Source organism: Aythya ferina (genome assembly GCF_964211825.1).
Source record: "Aythya ferina genome assembly, chromosome: 5".
NCBI lineage: Eukaryota > Metazoa > Chordata > Aves > Anseriformes > Anatidae > Aythya > Aythya ferina.
The window spans coordinates 19719283-19742171 of record NC_140301.1 but is presented as its reverse complement, the minus strand read 5'-3'; the positions used below and the strand labels follow the sequence as shown (position 1 = coordinate 19742171).

Here is a 22889-nt window from a genome sequence, read left to right as displayed (position 1 = left end):
GCTGGATTAAAACCCAGTCCCAGCTCCTTTGCAAGTACTTTGTGGTACCGGGAAGCACAACTTTCCCCTTGTGTGTGCTGCTGCCTTGTCTCTGAAGGCCACCAGTTCCTCTGCAGAGGCTCCAGCCAACTCTGCACCAACTCCTGAGGTCTGATGATCCCGTTTGTACATCACCACTGGGTGTCACCCTCAGAGCAGCTGCTCCGTGGGGCTGTTGAGCTTTTTGTCCCCACGAGCCGAGCCCTGGCGTGCAGAAATTCCCCTCCCAGCCCCATGGCTGGGCTCGCTGGGGACCAGGGGCGCACGATCCTTCGCTCCCCCCGCTGAACTCCCTTTTGTCCGGAGCACCAAGCAGCAAATCCCTGCATTGTGCCCGCCACAAAGAAGAGCTGGGGCCATGCAGCCGGGCATTAGTGACATCCAACAGCAGGGCACGCAGCCTGCAAGCTGCCCTGGGGGAAACTGGCCGCCTGGCTTGTCCCGTCTGGGCACACGGGGTTTTGCACCATCAGGTTAGCGCTCCAATATTCTCCTCCCTCTAAATCTTACGGCTCAAAAAGTCCTGCAGGGGATGACTACGATTCCCCTGCCCACGCTGAAGCACGCTGAGCTCCAGGCATCTTGGAAAGCAAAGCAGAGCTTTGCTTGGTGCTTGCAGACAGCATAAACACAGGCTCAGGGCAACTTCTCCATGGCAGCATCACATGGGCATCCCTGAAGCCATCTCCTCTGCTCAGAGCACACATCTCCACCGTGTGGGAAGTCACAGCAAGAAAACGGCTGTGCCTGGGCACTGCGACGCGGTTCTCCCTCTGCCCACCACAGCCACAGAGCAAGGCTGCGTGGCAGCAGGAAAAAAGAAAATACAGGAAAGACAGGGAAAAGTTAAATGAACCTGGGTTTTCTCCTCCATCTCTGATATTATCAGCAAAGCTGCTTAGCAGAGAATGGATAATCCCTGCCCTCGATAATCCACAGCAGCATCGAGCCACTGGAGGAGGAGAAATTAGATACTTCAGCTGCTGGCTGTCTGCTTTCCAAGGTGTTTTCTACCTCTTCAAAAAACCTCACAGCTCTTCAAGTTAGCTATGCCAACAACCGTGTGTTGCTAATTAAAAGCTAATCGTGGCCTATAGGCAACGCGGCATGGACCTGAAGCAATGGCAGGCAACCAGAACACGAAATAAATTGCAATCATTAAGAATAATGCACTTTGCAAAGGAGCAGGGAAGCACCACAAAGAATGAAATCGGGTAGGGAGAGGTGCAAACAGCTAGCTGTGTGCCAGCAGAGCCTCCGAGTGCCCTTTTCTCCCTGAGCCTCAGGTTTTGTCATTAACCTCATTTTTCATGGAAGCCCTAGGGAACAGCAGGGGGCTTGAGTCACTCTTCTGACCTCGGTGCAGGACTGATGCTCTTGTTTGTGATCCCTAAACTGAGCTGATTCACGAGCAGGGGAGGAGGGCAGACCTCACCTTGCTGTACCACCTCATGGAAAAATACAGCTCGTGCTTCCTGGGATAGAAAACGGAGGCAGCTCCGCACTGAGGATGTCAGAAACAAAGCAGAACTGAGCAAGATGGGGAGCGAAGGGGCAGAGCCAGGCTCATACAGAGATAATTATCCCACATATCTATAGGATACGCCGAAGCCTGGAAAACTTAGCATGACCCTGGCAGTCCAGGGTAATTTTGGCAGGCAGTGTGTGAACGGGGGGGGATGAGACAGGAGATATTATTAGCAGAGGCCAGGGAAGGCTGACACACCGCTGTGGCACTGTGCTGGGAATACATTCAGCCGAGGTGCAGCTAAACACCACACGTCACCCGCAGCAAAGGGCATTTCCCAGCCTGGCCTGGGCCGCTGGCTGCTGCCAGCCTGGCTGAACGGCTGCGCTCAGAACAGCCGTGGGACTTGTCTTCTACACCAGACAATTCCCTGTGAGCTACTCCAACAGAGCGGGGAGCCTCTGTCAAACGTACCCCATGAAGGTATCACACGGCTGAAATAAGAGCTTGGGAGTCACAGAGCAAGCTGCTGGGGCACGGGGGCAGAAGGAAGGGGCAGGAAGCAGTCCCACCGTCTGATTTCCCTCTCCCACTGCCTGCAAGGCTGAGCCAGCTCTTTACCTTCTTCCCACAAAAGCAGTCATGCTTCTCACGAATCTTGGATGTGTTTTACCTCTGAGAGGACTGAGAGGTCTCTCCCAAAAGCCCTGATGACCCCACCATCTCCCCTGTAGGTTCCCAGGAACAACTTCTTCCTTCCGCTCCCCAGAAATTGGCCTGCAGCTGGATTTTTATGGCCAAAGCCAACGCAGGCTTCGTTCCTGGCTGGGAACCCAGGAGCAGCCCGCTGCTGGGGAAAGCCAAGGGGCAGGCGCTGTGCTGGCTCTCAGCACGGAGCGTGCCAGGGCTCCTCGGGGTTATTTGCCCCCGGGAGAGCTGCCCCAAAGCAGCCAATCCATCCCCAGCATCCACTCCACTCCCCCGAAACGCCCACCAGCAAGTTGGGCAAGAGCTGCTGCTGCCTCAGCAGCCAGTGCCACATCCCATGTCCCGTGTCCCATTTTGGGTGGCCGCAGCGTCCACGTTTCCTCAGGAGCTGCGGAGTTGCTGCTGACAGCAAGGCGTCAGCCCAAGCTGAGGAGGCAGATTTACAGCAGGTCAGCACACAGGGCCCTGCCTCAGCTTTTCTCACCTCTGTACATGCCGAAGTAGCCCTCCGAGCGGATTGTCTTAATGAGGCAGTCGGACCTGCGAACAGAACAGGGAGAGATGAGCCCCGGGAGCCCAGAGGCAACAGACCAAATCTCTCGGAGCGGTTTTCATTTCCAACCCGTCAGCAAAACCCCGAGCCGGGCAGGGCAGGGCATCAGGCACTGAATGCCCCATTGTTCGGCCCCAAGCCTGACTTCAGCCCCTAATTCAGCGGGGCTTTGAAACCCCCGTCTCGCCCCGCACGCGCTGTCTGCTTTCTGGACACACAAAGGGAACAATGCCGCTGCGAGGGCTGCTTATCCAGGCTCCCCGTGGCACTGCACGCGAGGTGCTCTGACGATCAGATCCCCGTGCGCGTGTTTTTCGATCCGGCTCAGAGAGGGAAGCGGGGAGGGGGCCCAGCCCGCCTAGCGCTCCGCTTACTGCATGAAATCTGACGCAGGGCACGCAGACACCGGGTGCCCTGAGCGCCCAGCCAGCCGTGACCTCCCCCTCGGCCCAAAGTGCTGACTTCCAGCATGCTGACGGCCAGGGCAGGCAGCCGTGGGCAGCTCCCGGGGGAAAGCTGCCACCTTCTGTGCCCCCACGGCGTTCCCTTTTAACCTACAAGCCCTGCGGGCTGTCGGAATTGCTTAAAGCCCTTTGAAAGCATGGCTAAGAAATTCGGGTCCTCCACGGCTGGCTGGAGGTTGCTGCGGAGTCTCTGGGAGGGGTCGGGTGCTTGCTGTGGCTGTAGCAGGAGGGAGAGGTGTGCACGCATGCATGCACGTGTCAATTATTCAGGAGCAACAGGCTTTTTTTAAGGAGCAACGAGGGAAATGTAGCTGATTAAAATGGGAATATGTTTCTGAGAGACTTGGCAGCATAAGGAGGAAGGCTCACGTCCGCTCTGCAGTAAAGCTGAGGTGGGAGAGAAGGAAATACAGACTTCTCTCCAGGGCTTTTTTGCCTGCTTTGGCCAAGACGGTTTCTAGGGTAACACAGTGCCTGCAAGGAGCCCATCCCGCAGTGCTGCCGGCCGAGGCAGTGAGCCTCCCTGCCCTCCAGTACCCCCGCATCCCTCGGAGCCCTGTCTGTCCCACTCCCGCAGATTGCAGGCGCCCCTCTCTTTCCTGAGGGCACCCCCACATCCATTCCCAGCCCCAGGACTCGGGGCACCTCTCTCCTGTAACCCATAGGGCCCTTCCATCGTGCTGCTGGAGCAAGGCACCTTCCCCGAGCCAACGCTGCTGCTTTGAGCAGGCCGTGGCAGGGAGGGGAGCGGGAAGAGCTGCCTCCACCCCACGCAACCTGCCATGGATCTGTAAGGCCTGAGCAGCGCTCCCAGCCCCCTGGGCTGCAGCAGGGACACGGAGCCCAGCCTTGCTCCCTTCCTCTCAACACAGGGAGCGTTTCCTTCCTATTCCCGCTCTGCTCCAAAATCCCCTGGGCAGGGAAGGGGAAAATAACCGATGTGGAAGGGCAGGGAGCAAGTGGCACTGCTTCTGAACAAAACAGCACGAGGATAGGACACACATCTTCAGTGCCAGACCCCTCTCTGCCCTCAATGATACCAGTTTTTGAAAAGCAAGGCCTGCCTCTGGTTCCTGAGCTAAAGCAGCTTGTGCTAAGGGCAGCGCACGCTCCTGCAGCGGACACACAGCCCTGTGCACCTCACAAACCACAGGGGAATTGGGAGGGCTGAAGGCATTTGTGCCTTCTTCTCCTACAGCCTGCAGCACGATTTTTTGGATGCAAGACCCCATCATCCCGAAACCCTCTGCAGCCTGTGAGGCTTCAGAAGGGCTGCACTGCGGTGCTCCAGCCCAGGAATGGGTTACTCTGTCCTTTTCAAAGCTGACAGCATAGGAAAGGATTGTTCCCTCTGATATGACAGGCACAGAAGTGGAAGAGAGCCAGAGACTCCCTCGTGCACCTGGCTGTGGCTTGGCGGAGAAGTGAACCAGGCTCCTTGTGCTTTGGTCCCGAGCCCCCCCTGCCCTTTTGGCCGGTGCTGACAAGCAGGGAACACGCTGCTCCCCAGCAAGGGACACAAACAGACATTTGCAGATCTGCAAACGTGAGATCTGCAAAGATCTCACCTGCTGGGCTGGGCAGCCGGGATAACCGCTCTGTTTGCTCCAGTGCAGCGTGCTCTGAGATGGTCCCCTGGCTTCCCGGGGGAAAGCCGAGCTCCTGGAAATGCTGAGCTCAGCTGGCAGAGGTAACAAGGAGGAAGGGTTCCCCAGCGAAAGCCCCGTGGACGCAGTACTCACATGCTGGTGTACATCCGCTGGCCATTCTGCTGGTTCTGCAGGCGAGTCTTTGCCAGGTCAATGGGAAACACGCAGGTGACCCCGATCAGCCCAGCTATCCCTCCATTGATCAGCTTGGCAGGTAAACTGAGGGGACAGGACACAGAAACAGATGTCTCAGCGCTGGGCGTGGAGACTCCGGGCTGCTGCTCGAGATCTCGCTGTGGGGAGCAGCCAGACGAGGGCTGGGACAGGAGAAGTCCTGCCCGCCGGTGCTAAGCAGGAGCTCGGCGCTGCAGGAAATTCCTTCCTGCTCCCTGGCAGCCAGAGCTCCTTCCTCCTCCCCGGCAGCCCCGCGGCTGGCGCAGCTGGAGGAAGAGGTGCCAAGGATGGGCAGCAGCCCCAGCTCAGCCCACACCCAGGAGCCAGGCGGTGCTGACTGAGATTAAATCAGGCACGGCGTGTGTGGAAGCCAGGCCGAGTCAGTGCGTGAGCTCAGCGCTGGGCCAGACTGAAACCTCACCAGCCTGAGACTCTGCTGCCTCAGGGATCTTTGCACCACAGCTGGAGAAGGGGAGAGATGTGCCTGCAAGCTCCTGTGCTGGTTTTGTCTCAGGACACGGGGAAATGTCAAGCAGTAAGCAAGCTTCACAGCGTTCTCATCTAACCCCCGGTTACACTGCAAGGGCAGGCTACAGAGCAAACAGGAGTGCATCAGGATGGAAGCTCCATCGGATGGGAGGGTATTTCAAGAGAGGATCACATCAGCCTCCCCAAATTCAGCTCTGAAGTCACTGCTGGCAGGTTACAAATGCTGCCCGTGCCTCTTTCCAGCCTCAGAGCTGTCACCACTTCTCTAAGTGTCTCCGAGACACGTGGGGCAGGCAGATGCCTGCTCTCAGCCTGCTCCAACAGCGAAATCATCCCAGGGTTTACATCAGAGGGGAGCAATGCACAGGCACACGGCAAACACCTCGCCTGCTGGCACACTGGGGGCAAAGATTCACCGATTTCAGCGCAGACCCCAGCACAAAAGGGGGATAGTTTGATATATCTGGGCAAGCCAAAAACCTGGGGCAACAGGGGCTGCAGGGCTGCACAGAGCTTCTCGCCCTACGTTTGGATGAGAAATCCTTGCTCACCCGGGCATGCAGCTTCCCCCGGGAGCACTGCAGAGGGAGCCTGGTGCAGACAGCGCGTGGCGGCGGCTGGTGAAACCCTCAGATGAAGTTAGCCGAGCACAGCTGCGGGAATGCAGTGCCCTCCGCCTCACCTTGCAGCAAAGTGCTGCTGTGGCTTTGGGTCTTTTGGTGTTAAGCCCATTTTGCTTTAGCATGACAAGGGGATGTGCCATCCCCCTGCGCTGCAAGGGAGGAGGCGCTCGGTGTGTTCCCCAAGCTCAGAGGGATGTCCTCAGCTCGGCTGGCTGTGACTGCCACAGACTCACGGTCCCACAGACGGCAGGGATGACCTGAGCAGGAAAAGGGGAAGGAATCGGGGCACAGAGAGGAACCTGAAACCAGGGATCAGACGGAGCTGGGCACCACAGCTGAAGCAAAACTTTTTTCCTTATGACTGAGTCACTCCGTGTTTTACCTTGGCGCTCTCTGCTCTCTCCCAGGATGACTGCCCCATGCTCTCTCCCCTTTTTACCTTCTACATGGCCCCTGCCCCTCACAGCCCACGTGCACAGTGCTTGTGGTGCCCTGCTGGGGCTACCAGGGACGTGCACCCAGCAGGATTCATGGGGGTGAATCTCAGCTTGCCCTTCGTTGGCATAAGAGCATGCCAAGTGCTCTCCAGATTGGGTAACTGGCGGCAGGCAAATCTAGGCACATGAACACCCTGCAGTGCTGCCTCCTTATCAGCACAGCTCAGGACTGCCTTCATTTGCTGGAGGATGGTGGGCAGGAAGATATCCTAATCATGGCAAGCCCTAAGATGGGGCAGCCCTCTGTCCTTTAGCATTCAGCTGTCACCAAATCCCAGTCCTCTGTCACCAGGTCTCATTCCCCCACTGGTCCAGGCTAGCTGCTTCCCTCCTGTCCTGAGCTAATTACCTAGATAGGCAGCTATCAGAAAAAGGTGACAAAAAAAAAACAACCAACCAAAAAAAAAACAAGCAAGAGGAATCCCGTGGCAGACAGAGTCATTCATCCTGGACAACTTCACAACCAGCAGAAAGTTCAACCCAGCTGTAGCACTGGCACAGATCTTAGTGAGCTAAGGGGATGATGGTGTGAAAAAACACATCCCAGTCCATCCCCAGACCGGACTCAGACCCAGCCTTTGCATATGCTGGATCTTAAGCTCCTGCTGTGCACTTAAGTGGCACAAATTATTATTGGTACTTCATGTTCCTGCAATCACTCAGGCGTTGAGTGGGTTTAGAAGAAGGGCACAAGGCTGCATCCACGCGGACCTTGTACCGACAAGCACTGGATCTGCAGCTGGTCAAGGAGCCTGCTCTGCTCCCTTGATGTCAACAGCTGAAGTCAGCAGGTCAAGCTGACCTTTGGAAGAGGAAGCAGAACGCAGTGGGCTCATGAAAGGTCAAACACAGAGGAGGGAAATAAAAAGCAGTGAGAAAACTAGCTTGAGAAAGTAGAGATGCGACAACATGGCAAAGACACAAACTAAGAGAAGGCTGAGGAGAAATAACAGATGAAAGAAAAAAAAAAAAGGTAAGAAAGGAGCAGAGAAGGAGTTAAAGCTCTTTAAGGTCAGAAGAGATGCTCAGGTGTTTTTCTCCAACCTCCTGTATCACAAAAGGGATTGAGTTGGAAATACTTCAACAGAAAACTCCAAAGCACAGCCAACAACTTAACATTTTTAAAAAACGTTACCTGATCTGTTTATCAGCCATTTAATTCCAACTTGATCTTGTTAAGAAATGGATTTGTTCCTTCAAACCGTTCTTTAATTTCTTTTTCAGTCACTTCTTTTCCAGTTTGGTTTCTTCCTGGGAAAGGAGAGAAAGACAGCAGAGAGACGCGGTTGAGAAGGGGCACTGCTCTTCTTGCAGCTCGGTCCTACTTGGCAGGGCGAGACAGGCTGAGGAAGGAGTGAGTTGGGAGAGCACCTCGTCTCCTTTGCTAGAGGAGACAGCTGCTGACTGGGCTCCTGAGGGAGCCGTGTAAAAATACGCCCGCATACACATAAATATAGATGCACAACTGGAAGGAAGAGGTGCCAGAGCCGTCAGGCTCCAGCAGCACGTGAGGAAGGGCTGCAGCAAGGCAGTGCCCGAGCTCTGCCTGGCAAACAGGAGAGCGGGGCTCATCGCCTGCAATCACCTGGACCCCTGACCCCAGCCCTCTACAGGTCCACACAGCCACCCCAAGAGGATCAAATGCTGTGAGACCCCTTCAGCCCCTCCCTCCAGCACAGACACACCGCTTCTGAAGGACAGAAGCAGAGGAAATACCTCTGCCCTTTGCCTCGGGATTGAAATTTGCCCCTTGATTGCAGATGATTTCCTAAGCCCCGCAGGATTTCACTTCCAGCAAGGTGGCTTTCAGGATGACCTGCTGCTGCTCTGGAGATGCAACCTGAGGGCAAGAGGCGCTCCTGAGGGTAAAAGCTCCCTGAAAGCCTAACCCCGAGGCAGGGGGAAGGTTGCACACTCGGTTCAGTGCTGACCCGCACCACTCTGTTATGCCAAGTGTCACGGACGGGGCAGAGGGAGAGCGCTTGTATGGCCCCACAGTTTGGCGGTGTGGGACTAAAGCTGCCTTTGGCAGCCCCAAATCCAGCCCCAGCCCCGAGCGACCAGCACACAGCTTGCTAAGGAAAGGGGGCTCCTCTCCAAACACTACACAGCGACCTCACCTGCTGCATCATGTTACCTTCCTGCGCTTCCTCAATCCCTCTCCAGAGAGTTCACCTGATCCTGACTGCTCTGAGGAAGCAGGGCTTAAAAACGTCCAGAGCTGGGTGCAGCCTGCACTTCCCAAGCGAGAGCCGCTTGCACCTCCCTGTGTGTGCTGTCACGTCTCCCAGAGCAACTTCCTTCAGGTCGGCTTAATCTGATTCCCCATCGCCTTGACCAGAACAAGACCAGTAGACAAAAACAAACGCAGGCAGGCCAGCTCCAGCTGAAAGCCTGTTATCCCGGCGTAAATAAGCCCTGAACCATGAAAGCTCGCTTGATAACATCTACACCCTCCACAGGATGTTTGTGCTCCCCGCGCAGCAGCTCGGACAGAGCGCGCTGGGCCATCCCGACCTGCCCGGCTCGGGTGCGCTCCTCCTGCCACGTACCTGAGGACCACGTACCCAGCACCTGGCTCCACAGGGGCCTCGATGTCCGTGGCCAGGGGATTTTCATGCACTGAGGGATTTTAGTGCACCAAAGCAGAAAGCTTGCGTGAGCTCTGTTTGTTTAAGCGCGGCTCCAGCTTGCACAACAGGCGCGGTGTGACTGCACACGCTGCCTCAGCGCCTTCCCAGAGCCTGCAGGATGTCCGAGCCCTTTAAAGGGTGGTGCAGGATGAAGCCCTCGGTGTCCTGTCAGGGAAACTCCTGGGGAGAGCCAGACCCCAGGGCAGGACAATAACTACTGCAGCCCGAGAGGAGCAAAACCGTCGGCGGGGAGGAGAGTGCTGCTAGTCTTATGGGACGATAAAAAAAAAGAAATCCAGGACAACATCATGCTTTTATCCTAGGGAGGAGAGGCACGAGGAGCCTGGAGGATCTGGTACAGGCGGGCTGTGGAAATGAGAGCCACCAGAGGCCTGCCTTTGAGTGGGAGAGGCTGGGGAACCCCAGCGGAAGGGGGTCCCGAAGTGCCCATGCCGTAATTACAGCAAGGAGAGCTGCGCAGGCGATGAATTATGTGGCGGTAATTCCTTCCTAGAGTGCTGTTAGCACAGCTAGGCGTGGATTAATGCCCCATTACTCGCACACCACGACGTCCCTTCTCCATTTATTAAAATGATCAAGCAAATTAGTTTTAGAGCGACGTGCCCGGGGAAGCACCTCCGTGCCAGGCAGAGAGGCGCCGTGACAGCCCGTGCGGCCGTGCAGACAGCCCAGGAGCCCACTCGAGCCTTCCCCAGCTCCCAAAAGCACAGCTCCAAAGAGGGATGGAGGAGCCAGACTGAGGGTACCACAGCACAGACGTGGCCAGCTCTGGATGCATCCAGTCCTCGCAGCTTCCCGTCCTTGCTGCACGCACAAGCTCGTCCTGTAAGGTTTTCTCCAGGTGGCCAGCTCTGCAGCCCTCAGACCTGCTGCGGGGGCTGGACTCTGAACCTGTGTGTCTCCTCGCCTTATCACTCAAAGAAAAAGTGCTTACTCCAGTAAGCATCCCATCATTATATCGTAATTCTAGGATTTACAGCCCAGGTGGGGGAACGGACAGGCGGATTTTCCCCTCTGCTCCTCTCTAGGCAGGTGGCAAGGGAGGCTGCAGTCGACTGTCCTCAGCCTCGCTGAGACTTCAGGGGTCACAGAGGGGATGGGGGAGGCAGAAGGAGCAGGGAAGGGCGCAGAGCCTCTTCCACAGCACCTGCACACAGCCACTTTAGCCATCTGCTCATGCTCCCCCCTACAAGCACAGGATCAACACGTCGCAGAGTCCTTCTCCCCATATTTTTAAGCACAGCTGAAGCCTTAAATCTGGGCTTTGATCAGGAACCTCGAGCAGCTGCAGCACCCACAAAGCTTGGATGGAAACAGAGGTGGCACCGCGCTGCCCCATGGCTGTGTGCCACCACCACGTGCCCGCAGCTCTGCCCCTCTGTCCCGTCCTGCTCTCCCCCTGCCCAGCTGAGAAATGCTGATTTATCTGAGCGCACACGGGCTACCGTTTGGAGGGGAGACCTCCAGCCAGCGTTATCTGGCGCTGCTGCCGAAAGAAGCAGCCCTGTCCTCTCCCAGACATGTGTTCCCGGCCCCGCTCCCGTGCCAGCACAAACATTTGCGCAGGGCGGTCAGGCAGGGATGACAGAGCTCGAGGCCAGCACATGCTGGAGCTGTCACTGAAAGCAAACACTTGAACTACAACCTTGACTGGAAAATAAACAGCAGAAGGGGAAAACAGGACTCCCTGCCACGCACTCCCATTTGTCTGGAGAGCAGACACGGCTCCCTGGCCCCTCCGTGCCGCGCTCCACGGAGGCACTGCAGCTGCAAACTCACTCACCTCGTGGTCAGAAGGGATCCCACAGCCGGCCCCGTCCCCGCCAAGCCCTCGGAGTGCCAGGCCCGGGACAGGTCCCCCTTGGCCCAGGTGAAAGCAGGACAAAGTCCCCGTGGGGAGGTGCCGTGGGCCTGCCTGCCCCATTGGCTGCCCGCACGGTGGAGGGGGCAGAAAGAAGAAAAAAAGAACGAAAGAGCAGCAAACTCTGCCCCAGCACCTGCCCGCCCTGCTCCCTGCAAACTCCCCCATGGGTGCGGGTTGCCTCTCCATCCCCGTGCTGCCCTCGTGGCGACAGAAATGCCTGGAGACAGCTCCATCGTGCTGCAAAGGAATGGGGTAGTGTCCTGGGGATGCAGAACAGCCCTCGGGGTGAGGGCACAGCACAGGGGCGTTTGGCCTGGCAAACACAAGAAGAGGCAGCACAGATGAACCTGGATGTCCCCGGAGGGGAGCCAGGCCTCCTGATCAGCCGCAAAGGCTCCTGAGCTCTCATTCCAGCTCGTCTGCTGACTTGCTCTTTGCCTTCAGACAGGATTTCCAACCGCAGCCAGCAGGCTGAGGAACACCCTGTTCTCCAGACAGCGTTTGGGCTTAGGAAAAACAAGCCACGAACACGAAGTGTTCAGCGTCTCGGCAGAGGTGCCCCTGCCCGCCCAGCCCCGCGCAGCTGCCTGTGCCATTGTGGCAGGAGCGGAGCCACGGCAGGGAACAGGGGCACACGGGGTGACCCTACAGACCCTAGGACTACGGCCACGTCCGATGCTGTGCCCCGGAGCGCAGGCTGGGATTTACAGAGCTAACCTGCATTTCGGACAGCTCCTCATGCACAAAGGCAACCTCTGCCAGCTCCCCGCGGCGGACACAGGAGCGTGGACAGCGCAGCACAGGAGCCAGAGGGACACAAGCCCCTTCCAGGCGTCTCCTACCGTAACACTTGTAGTGACACAGCGAGACAAGGCCAGAGCACAGCAGCAGCAGAAATTCAGGCCCAATTTTGCTCAAATACAGCAGGAGGCTCCAGCCTGTGGTCGGCAGACACCTGCAAATCCATGCCCTGATTCACAGGGATCTTGAAAAAAGTGGCTACGGAGCAAATAATCCGTACCCAGACACAACGAACAAGCTATGGGGAAGCTCCCAGAGCCAATGGTTATTGAAATTAAGTTTGCAACAGCTGATGGTATTTTGCAGCTGGAGCAAGGAGTGGAAGCAGAAGCTGGCTGACAGACACTGAAGCAGCCCAGACATGACCACGCTGGTATTCAGGCGAGTTCACAGCTCGGACATCTCGAGATGACAGCATGCGTGCTTGTTGCCAGTGAGCCCCCTTCCAAGTGCTGCTGGAGGAATCGTGTAGTCACGCACTGAACCGGTGTGATTCGCACACACTGTCACGCTGCCTCACTCCGGAGCAGTTCCCCACGCCAGTTTGTGTGAAATTACAGCTTTGGAGAAACACGGCGTTAGCTGGAGAAAGCACAAACTGACCGAGGGGAAAAGAAATCAGAACTTGTATGAAATCTGTCCTTTCCACTGCTCTGCGGCGGCCTTGTCCATAAGGAAAGGCAGAGCCGGAGCCTGGCGGCACAGCCAGACCACTCCTCTGAGCTGGCAGGACTTGCTGCACCCTGGGAAGCGACGTGGTGCAAAGCCCTCGCCTGGGTGCTCTGCCAAGAGACTGGCAGAGTAGAAAAAAGGTACAAAGCAGTAACTAAAAACTACCAACCAAGGAGCCCAAGGGAAAACGAGGGCTGGATTCAAGCTCGCTCAGTAGGAACGAGGCAAACAGGGCAGAGCTGAGGACCCGGGGTGTGAAAGGCCCCATTCATTCCCCACGGGCAACAAAACCCGGGCTCCTGGCTCTCAGCAGATGGCTCCCCTCTGCAAGAACAGGCCTTCAGCAGCCCTGCTGGGGGAAAAGGAAAAAAAAAAGCATCTCTTCTGGCCGCTTCGTGGCATTACCTCATCAGAGCACCACCTCCACACCCCCGGAGCTGTTCCTGTCCGAGTCCCCCAGCGGGGGCTGCAGGAGAACGGCAGGCTGGCTGCGGAGCGAGCGCGCAGGGCGAGCTTCCTTCCACCTACCCTGCCTGCTGCTAATTCCCCTCGCAGCCCTGCTCGTTAACAAAAGCACAACACAATAAAAGGGAACCGCACGCGGATACCTTGCCCAAATTCCCTCCATCCTGCCCCATCCTGAGTCACCGCCAGCCGTTAACTGTTGCCATGCGCCGAGGACACGGTTATTAAATTAATAGGGGCTGCTTAACCTGGCTACAAATATACACGAGCTCTTTGTGCCTTAGCGAGCTAATAAGGCATGTGCTAATTACATTAATTCAAACAAGCCCAGCGTGCCCCCAGGGCAAAGGGAGAGAAGGGTGCAACAAACCCAGGCTCTTTCACAAGAGCTGTGCAGGAGGGGAAGGCGCTTGCCTTGACAAGGCTGCAGGAGGAGCAGCACAGCAGCGCTGCGGCTCGGCCCTACAGCTCGCCCAGCCCAGCTGCACGGCTAGCGGGCAAAAAGCCCGGCTCCTCCATCCAGCCCTGGGTGCAAGGAGGGAAAGGGAGACGGGGAAGGAGGGCAGGAAGGGCAACGCACAATCCCGGCCAGGCTGGGGTGTGCTCGGAAAGGAGCCCCCCCCTCGCCAGACCCCGAGACGCGGGTCCCTCACCTCTGCCATCACCGGAGGGGAGCCCTCGGCGCTGCCGGCCACGCTGTGGTGCCTGCCTGCAGGCACACGAGGCAGGGAGAGGAAGAGGAAGAGGAGAGGAAGTCGCTCGTATTGCTTTGCATCTCCAGGGACACGTGCTCACCGAGCCCTTTGCAAAGCCTGCGCATGTTCCTGCCAGGGGACACTAGGGGACCGTGACAGAGCACAGCAGCAGAGGGGCTCTTCCCCTCTGCTCCCGCTCCTTCCAACACCACGTGCGTGTGGCAGCAGCAGAGCTGTCCCCAGGAGGCCCAAAGCAATCACCTTCCTCCAGCAGCAAGGACCACGCCGTGGGAGCTGCGCAGCGTTTTAAAGATGCTTTCTGTCCCCAAAGCCAGCAGCTCCTAGCAGGCACCCCGAGGGACCCAGGGCTGCAGGACAACGCGGCTCGTCCCCTGCACCGAGCCACGGGTACAGGCTGCACGCAGCCTCGGCAGTGAGCTGGCAGAGAAGATGCAAATATTTTCACAAGGAAGCCATGCGAGGGGTGTTTAAGCCCCTGGAGGGGTTTTTAGCCCTCTTTCAAGCCGTGTCAGACTGTTTCCCAGCAGAGGCTGTGGTTACTCAGGCACCAGCCCGGCACAAAGCCATGACACTGCCAAAGAGGAGGGAGCTCTTTGTCCCCCCAGCAACCAGCCAGACTCCTTTCCCACCAGGCCTTTCCCCTGGCTCCCCATGCCAAAAAAAAAAACACTGAAAAAAAAACAACAAACACAAAAAAGCACCGATAAACAGCAGGAAAACAGAACAAGAATCCCTCCTGGGAAGCCCAGGACGTGAGCACCTCTGGGTGCTGAACAAGGTGCTTTGAAGACCTAAAGCCCCATGGGGGCTGTGGGACAACCAAGGGCTGTCACTCCCCACGGAGGGCTCCCCTGTGAGCTCGCAGCTGCTGCTGTGCAGCCTTCACTCCCGGCCACGGCTGCGTGGCTGCTGCCTTCTGCACCAGGATGGGTGTGGAGAGCAAAGAGGCTAACACACGGATGTTCTCCCAGCTTCCCAAACCTTTCCGACGACGGCAGCATATGTCCTCACCTCCCACTGCTGAAGGCAGGCTGTGACTAATGCTCCCAAACGCTCCGAGTGCCAGCTCAGTGTCACGTTGATCGGTGTTCCTCGCCTCTCCACCACAGGGCAGCCCTCCCGGGACACCGCTGCTGCTGCTGCCCGTCCGTCTGCTGTACCGGTGCCTGAATCTACCTGCTCTGCTCCTGCAGCACGAAGCACGTTTTTCTCCTCCCCTCTCAGCTGCTGGCTCACGCCAAAGCTGTTGGGAGCACAGCAAAATGGTTCCTCGCTCGCCAGCAGCCCTGCACGGGTCACGCTGCTCCTCCAGAGGTTAGCAGCTCCTCACAGAAACTTCCCCGTGCTCGGCCACGGGCAGGAGGATTGCCAAGGGGCTGCAACTGCTGTCTGACAGCTCCGGAGTGTGCGGCGTGATCCATCCCTCCTCGCCCAGGGTGCTGTGAATCAGCAGAGGCTCCAGCAGGCTGCAAGGCAGGCGAGGAGTACCCGGCAGGGAGAGAATATATTTAGGAGGCTCCAGACAAACAAAAACACAGGCGGTCCTGCTCATCCACTCGCTGGCACGGCACAGAAGGAGACAGGTAATACAAGAAAGGAAAAAGCTAAAAAAAAAAACCAAAGTCCCTCTGTCAGGCAACTGGTGCCCACGGGCATACAGTGAGCTGCTAACAAAGCACGCAGGACAGCTCAGGGAAAAGGTTCAGGCCAACGCAACGTGTTTTATGTCCTGTAGAAGAATTGCTCCCCTGACAAAATAGCCTTCACAAACAACAGCTGCTCCCGAAGGATGAGATGAACCAACAAGTGTTGCTGCTGCCTTACAGAGAGGAGCTCAGCTTACGCAGGACGTGGACAAGGGAGCTGTCCCCGTGCTTGGGAAGACTGACATCAAACGAAAGAGGAAAATGAAGGGCCCAGCAGAGAGCTCTCATGCTGTCGGATCACACCTTCTGCAGCGGCTGCTGTTGCAACTGCATACAACAGGCAAAACCCTGCGGGGCTGCTGCTCCTGCTTGTTGCAGGCTACAGAGGCAGAGGGACGTTTTACCACTCATCCAAGGTCACGCTCTGAGTCTGTGGCAAAGGAGAGAGCAGCACCCAAACTCACGGTTAGCGCCTGAAATATCCTGTCCCAAAACCACACCTCCTTTGTTGTTTTTGGAAGCAAGAGCTCCAGCCACCGGGTCAGCCCCCAGGTAGGGCAGGCACAGCCCAGCACTGGCTTTGACAGGACTTGGGGCATCTCCGGCTGCTCAAATTCACGCCATTCTGTCAAATTAATCTCTAAATTAAAATAAATAAATAAATAAAATCAACAAATGCCACACAGCCAGGAAAGGAATGAAATCCAGACGGCTCTGCTGGTGCACCACACACCAGCAGCGGCGCCAAAGGAAGGCGCACGACACGGGGAGACTTGACAAGGCATCGCCACCCACCCACGACAGCACCACTGAAACGAGAACGAGAGCTGATTATGAGAAGGTTTAACAAAACAAACATCAAATTGCCTTCCTGGGAGTAGCTCGCCATGGGCTGCATTCAATCAAGATCAACATAGACCTCACAAACTAAACAAACAGCATCCCATCGCATTTCCTCTGACACTGAGAACAAGCATTCCTGCCCGGGTGCCTTTCCCTTTCCCCAGCAAATAATCTCCGTGTGGGCAGCCCTCGTAAGAGAGCAAGTATGCAAAGCTTTCTTATGTGCAGATGCGTCAGAGGAAACTGCCAGACAGAAATCCAAACCACCCAGGGTGGCAAGGTCTCTTCATCGGGTTTATTTGGGTTTCTGCCTTGTTTTCTAAAGCTTTTGTGCCCCTCTTGGTTTATCTTAACAACTGGAACTTCCCAGCAAGCCATACCGCAAGGTTACAGCTACACCCTGTGCACAGTGCTCAGCCCGCTCCTCCTGCACCCTACCTTTGTGCTTGGAGGCAAACAGAAGGGGGTAGGAAAATTCTGCCATGCTGGAGTCCTTGGGAATGCACCCTAAAATAGAGGTACCGTGTGTGCTGTGTGCCAGAGTCACGAATAAATACAACGCTGGCTTGCACAGGCAGCATCTGTAGCTCGTGCACTGCTACGCATCCAATTCTGTTACCTTCTCGCAGTGCAGATGTCTGGGTATTTATTTCTAAGCAGGCTTTTGCATTTCCCCACAATGCAGTGGTAAGGCATCAGGTGACACAGATGGAAAAGAAAGAACCAGTCCTTACGTCCCTGCAAGAGCAGGAGGCAGGACTCGGAGACCGAGAGATCCCTCCCCATCCTGGAATCTGCTGGATTCCTTGCAAACTGTCAAAATTAAATAAAATTTAAACTTGGCAGCAGAGTTAGGGCTGTGCAGGCAGCTGGGACATAACCACGTCAGCCTGAAAGCCTAACAGGACATTGACAAACTTGTAAGGGACAGACTTGAAGAGGCTTTTCCCCGTAGCCTGAGGGCTCGCACATGATGACCCGGCCTCAGCTGGTGCAAACCGAATTTGCTGCGCTGCCTCTGCCAGAACTACCTCGATTTACTGCAGCCAAGGGCACGGCGCACAGCTCTGGGATGCCACTGACCAGCCAGCAGATGTGTGGAAACTTCCTCCTGGGGAAAAACAAAATAATTAAAAAAAAAAACGAACACAGAAAAACAACAGAAAAAAATCTGATAAAAGGACAGCCAGGGAGAAGGCAGGCTTAGGAGAAATGCCTATCTGCGCTGAAGCAGCCCAGAAAAGGAGGACTTGCAGAAGGTCCCCTGATGGTGTATTTGCACCCTGCTATGATATGCATGAGCTGCAGCCAGCAGGACCACAAGGAAGCTCAGATGAGCTTCCCAGCCATTCCAAACCTGGTTTGGCTACACCTCATCTCCCCAGCACGGGATCTCCTAACAACTGAACAAAAATGTTTTGCATTTTTCCCCTCTTCCTTCAGCCTTGGGGCCTAGTTCAAAGCTCTTTTACGTCGTTCTGGCAGCACAGCGTGCTTCCAGGCAGACAGAAACAGCCCACTGCAAGATCCACCCTGTGCGAGGGATCTTGCTGGCGCTGGGAAGTTAGCAGGGCAAAAGTTTTGCAGTTCCCTGCCCAGGTTAGCTCAGGGATGGAGTGACAAAGGAAAGCACTGTGCTGGAGCAAGGCAGAGCTGCCGTGGGCCAGCACCGAGGGGCACTCAAGTGCCTTTGCAGATGCATTCAGTGCTGCTCAACTTCTCGCCACGCAACCAGCCGCCCTCGCCTTTCACCCCAAATATTTCACAAGGGCACGCTGCCTTTCAGCAGCTACAGTGAATTTGGCAATTGCTCCCCCAGAGCATTGTGCTTCCAAAAGACACAGAGAGGGGTGAAAGAGGTGGTTCAGAGGTTTGCCAGCATTTGCAGAACAAGTGTCCCCCAGCCCAGCACACAGCTGGCTCCTGCCAGGCAGGACCCAAAGGGAAGACGAGGCAGTGCTACACCACACCTAGGCGCTCCTTGCTGAGAAAGTATTAGTCACGTCAGTCACTCCAGAGTGTCAAGGGATCATTAGCTATTTCCACAGCATTGTGCAGTCGTCACACACCTAGATCAGGCTTCACTCCCCACGGAAAATCTGTTCCTAGAGGAATCTGTAAATTGGTTCCCTCATCAAGAATACGACCTCCAAGCACAGCGCAGTGTTTTCATGTCTACTTTTCCCCCTAAAAACGTTGCTGCCCTAATCCAGAAGAGCTCTCCCTCCCGATATTTCACAATTTTTGGCACAAAGACAGTTACGTAAGAACAATTATGCAGGCACATGAAATGCTCGCAGCTCCTAAGCGAGAATTTCCCTCTCGTGGCACCCTCAATGGAGCACAACTCCAAAAAACGCCCAGAGCCTCACGGCTCCCAGGCTCTCAGGGCACACCAAACCCCAGCAGCTCTTCCTCTGTCCCTTGTCTCCATCACACCTTCGCCCTGCCAGAATCCTACGACACAAACATGAAGCACAAGTGAGCAGGGGACTGCTTCTACGTATACATGTTGCTGTCACCTTGGCCGGCCAGGGTCAGGTAGGTGTTTCCCCCTCTCTTCTCCACTACGTGTGTCTTGGCAGGAAAAGGGGAGCATATGACCCTGCCAGGCTGTCAGTGGTTTCTACCTCCTTGTAACTTAACACAGCACACTATCCCTTCTTAAAATGGCAGCGGGAGGATCGCACGGGGCTCTGGCATCTTAGTAAGACATTAACAAGATTGTTGGGCGTCAAACAAGACAGCAGGCTTTCCTTCTGAGCTGTGCCGTGCTCCAATTTACGAGGCAGGCTTGCTCCGTATTCCAACTCGGCCATCCACCTCTGCTGCGGCTGCCAAAATCCAGCGTGCCTCACCATGGTGGGCTTCCTGGAAACAAAGCTCAGGGAGAAAAACTGTACCTGCACGAACGACAAGAGGTAGCAGTACACAATTCAAGATCCTACAGGCACAAATCCTCTTTAAACACTGGTGTTTGTTTTCCGGTGAAGAGGTTTGAGTATCTCCCTCCATCAGGCCTCCTCTATACCTTATAACAGCTTTTAACAGCCTGGAAAGCAAAACACAAGCTGCGGCTAAGAAGACAGCCCCACATGATATATTGTTATCAGCCAAGTACCACTCTAGTTTGATTGCCTTTTGCTTCCCATTGCCAAGAACGGCGTGCAAGAGGCGAGCCCCAATGGCTTGCAGTGATCCCAATCACTGCGGGCACACCGCGACGGGTCACGTCCTCGGGGCAGCGAGCGTGGCGGGGATGAGGCCCCTTCCCCTGGGGGGCTACACAAAAACCGCTGATGCTGACAGCCCCTGCCCCACCTGGCCCCACTGCTTCCATTTTTGAGGAATTCAAGGAAACGAAGATTTCGGGACAAGTAAATCCAGTCCTGTCCTGCTGTCTGCTGGACTCTGACAGCCCGGCAAGACGTAGGAACCCCATGCAGAGCACCCCTGCAGGAGACAGGCCCGTGGCACTGGAAAATCCGATATCCACGGCTGTGCCCTCGCCCAGCAGGAGCCCGGCAGCTCTGCGGGGTGCGGAGACAGCAGAGAGGATGCTTGGGGTCTTCCCTTCCCAGGGTGACCTTGAGGAAACCCCAAACCTACTTGTCCTTCCAGGCTGCCCATCCCCGCGGGGCAGAGCACGATAACCTTGACCCACCTCCACCAGGCGCCGAGCTGGCTTAGGACAGCCTGGCGGGATCCCGGCGGTGCTCGGGCTGCCCGTCCTCCTGGCTCGGGTGGCAGCAGACGCTCTGACCCCACAAACAGCCCCAGAAAGAAGCCAAGGAGGCAGCCACGAGTGGCTGTGGGTGGCGGCGAGCGGCGGCCGTGGGCTGTGGGGCACGGCTCCAGCCGCACACGTGTCGCCCGCAGCTCTCCGGCGCGGGCAAAGGGAGGACGGGGCAGGTCGCCACCGTCCCCAGCACCCACCCAGGGCGACCCCAGCCCCGTGGGGAGATCCGAGCGAGCCTGGGGGGCCCGGGCACCATCCCCCCAGTTTGGGTTTCGCCCCACACGTGGCTCCGGCCCCACTCTCCGCAGCGGGACCCGCACCCCGGGGGCGAGGGGGGCGGCTGGCAGCCCTCGGGGCGAGCCGGGGGGGCAGCTCACAGCTTTGGGGGATAAAAGGGGATAAATGGGGCACGGGGGAGGCCGCGGCGCCGCGGTGAGGAGGAGGAAGGGGGGATCGGGGCGGCCGCGATGGGGTCGGGCGGGGGCCGGGGTCCGCCCGCACTTACCGGGCCGGGAGGCGGCGGCTCCCGCCGGGGCCGGGGGCCGGTGCGGAGCGGGGTGCGGAGCTCCTGCCCGGCGGCTGGGCTCGGCGGGGCTCGGCGGGGCTCAGCTCTGCCCTCTGTGGCCGTGCTCGCTGCAGGAAAAGCGCCGGGCCCGTCCCCGCCCGCCGCGTCGCCCTAGCAACACGGGCCCGGAGCGGGCCGCGGCCTCCGTGCCTCCCCCGCTGCCGGGAAGGGGCCGTGGGGAGCCCGCTGGCTGTGTCGGCCACGGGCGGCCCCCCTGAAATAGTCCCTGAGGGATCTCACGGCAAATCGCTTACAGCAGGGGGGGGGCGATCAGCGCCGGCCTCCCCGGGGAGGAGCCTGGCCCCGCGGCTGCGGGTCCTGGGGCATCGCCCCCCGAGTCCGTCCCCAGCCGAGGGCTCCAGACCCAACAGCACCCACACTGAGCCTAATCTCTGGAAAACTGACATTTTTCTGGCAAAAAAAAAACCCTCCTGGCCATCCATCCCCCCGTTAAATGGCTGGTGGTGTGCCCACCAAACCCGTCAGTCCGTCATCTTGCTCCCTGGCGAGCATCCTTCCAGCCCCGGTAAAATAACAAGCAAAACCCCCAAAACTTGCTGTTGTCCACAAAATAAAGGCCAGGCTGGCTGTCATTACATGGGTGATGATATTTTGTCCCTTGCTGAGCATGGCTGCCCAGCTGTAACGTCTACAGGCCACGTGCAGGCTCCGTTTTCACATTTCAGTAAGCTCAGGGCAGTATTGGGGTGGTGCAGGGGTGTTGAGAAGAGCCCCTTGCTCTGCCAGCAGCAGGTGACACCCTACATGTCCTGGCCAGCGACCACCGAGGGGCCGTACCCCTCTTTTAACAATTAATTCAATTTTCCTATGTCTCCCCCAAGCACCAGCTCTGCCAAAACACCCGAGGTGCTGTGCGGAAAGCGCTGTTTTCTGTTGTTTTTGCCCAGTTTTTGCACTGGAACAGGTGGATTCTGATTTTCTCACTTCTGCAAACTGGGAACGACACCTCTGATGGGCACTGAGGAGGCGGAAAGGGCTGCGGCACCCTCACGCAGGCACACACGTGTAGGGCATTGAGGAGACAGGAGCAAGGCCAGCCACGGCCAGGCCTCCTGCTTTGGGGTGGCCCCACAGCTGGCCAGCAGAAAGCTGATGGGGTTTTGGAAAGACAGCTCATGTCAGGCAAAGGGAATCGCTTTTTTAAGCAGAATTAAAAGAAAGGACACAGTGGGGTTTTAGTGTGGTGTCTGAGAGCAATATGCCTGTGCTACTCCAAGGATTTCAGACAGCCGGGGGCCCAGAAACAAGAACTGGGCTCTGGGCTCCTCCAAAAACTGTTCCAGCCACACACAAATGCAGCCTGGGCCACAAACCACCAGGTATGCAAGGAATAAGGAGCCGATGCTTGCTTCAGGGTCAGGCTGGGTTTTCATGGAGATGAGCTGCAGATGGAAAAACACGACACAGGGGCTTCAGACCTGACTCCTTTCACAAAACAAACAAGCAAACACCACTGAGACCATTTCAACAAGCTCTGGAAAATAACGGAGGAGTCCAGGAGGACAGCAGCAGCCAGGCAGACCTCTGTGGCTCTTGGGATGACAGCCATAAAGAAGGGAAGATCTCCAGGGAACGCTTCTGTAACAGCATCGTTCACCTGGCACTACGCTGTAAAAGACACCATGAGTTCACCTGCAGGAGCTGGCAGAGCACTAATACACAGTCAGGGTGTGCAACAAATCGGGGGTGATCAGAGAAGAGCAGCTACAAGGATGGGGGAGCACCTCAGGCTACCAAGAACGCTGCACACACACAAGTGGCAATTACACAGAGACGTGACGAACAGCCCAGACGTGGCAGAGAGGTGCATGTGCCTGAAAATGAGAGGAGCTTGTTATCACAGCCAGACCCGTGACCCAAGGTGAGAAAAGGATGTTAACCAGGGGCTGGTGAAATATCACAAGCCAATGCTAATGAGCGGCATGCGAGGGGACACAGGGCTGCATCTGGCCCTGCCTGTGCCTTCCTTGGGTCCCCATTCTGCCCTGATTCACAAAGACATCAGTAGGTTTCACACGGACAAAAGCTGAACTGAACTCAGTGTGGGTAGCTGGGGACAGATTTTGCCATTTATCGTATCTTGCCATCCTGTAGATGGGCTGGTTGGACAGTGCCGTCCCCTGGCACAGAAGAGGTTAACGCTGGCCTGCTTTAAGCTGAGTTTTAATAGGACTGCAAAATCACCCGTTTTTATTTTTGGTTCTGCTGCATGAGAACAACTGCTCTTTGTAACCTGCAT

General features: G+C 56.8%; 1 protein-coding gene across 7 annotated transcripts in view; it reads right to left on the bottom strand.

The window, feature by feature from the left end:
• The window catches only part of SLC25A22 (solute carrier family 25 member 22), a 38393-nt gene that overhangs the window by 12067 nt on the left and 3437 nt on the right, over window positions 1-22889 (bottom strand). For 2 of the 7 annotated variants that reach the window (XM_084521133.1, XM_084521134.1), the window contains exons 3-5: window positions 7800-7915; window positions 4975-5100; window positions 2700-2755 (exon numbers count right to left, since the gene is read on the bottom strand). In XM_084521133.1, coding sequence (XP_084377259.1) covers window positions 2700-2755; window positions 4975-5100; window positions 7800-7819 — 202 coding nt within the window. In that variant the 5' untranslated portion in view covers window positions 7820-7915. Of the gene's footprint in view, window positions 1-2699; window positions 2756-4974; window positions 5101-7799; window positions 7916-11101; window positions 11195-13773; window positions 13891-14847; window positions 14871-17356; window positions 17423-20569; window positions 20717-22889 lie in introns of those variants that run through there. The other 5 variants (XM_084521129.1, XM_084521132.1, XM_084521135.1 and 2 more) reach the window with 5 other exon arrangements.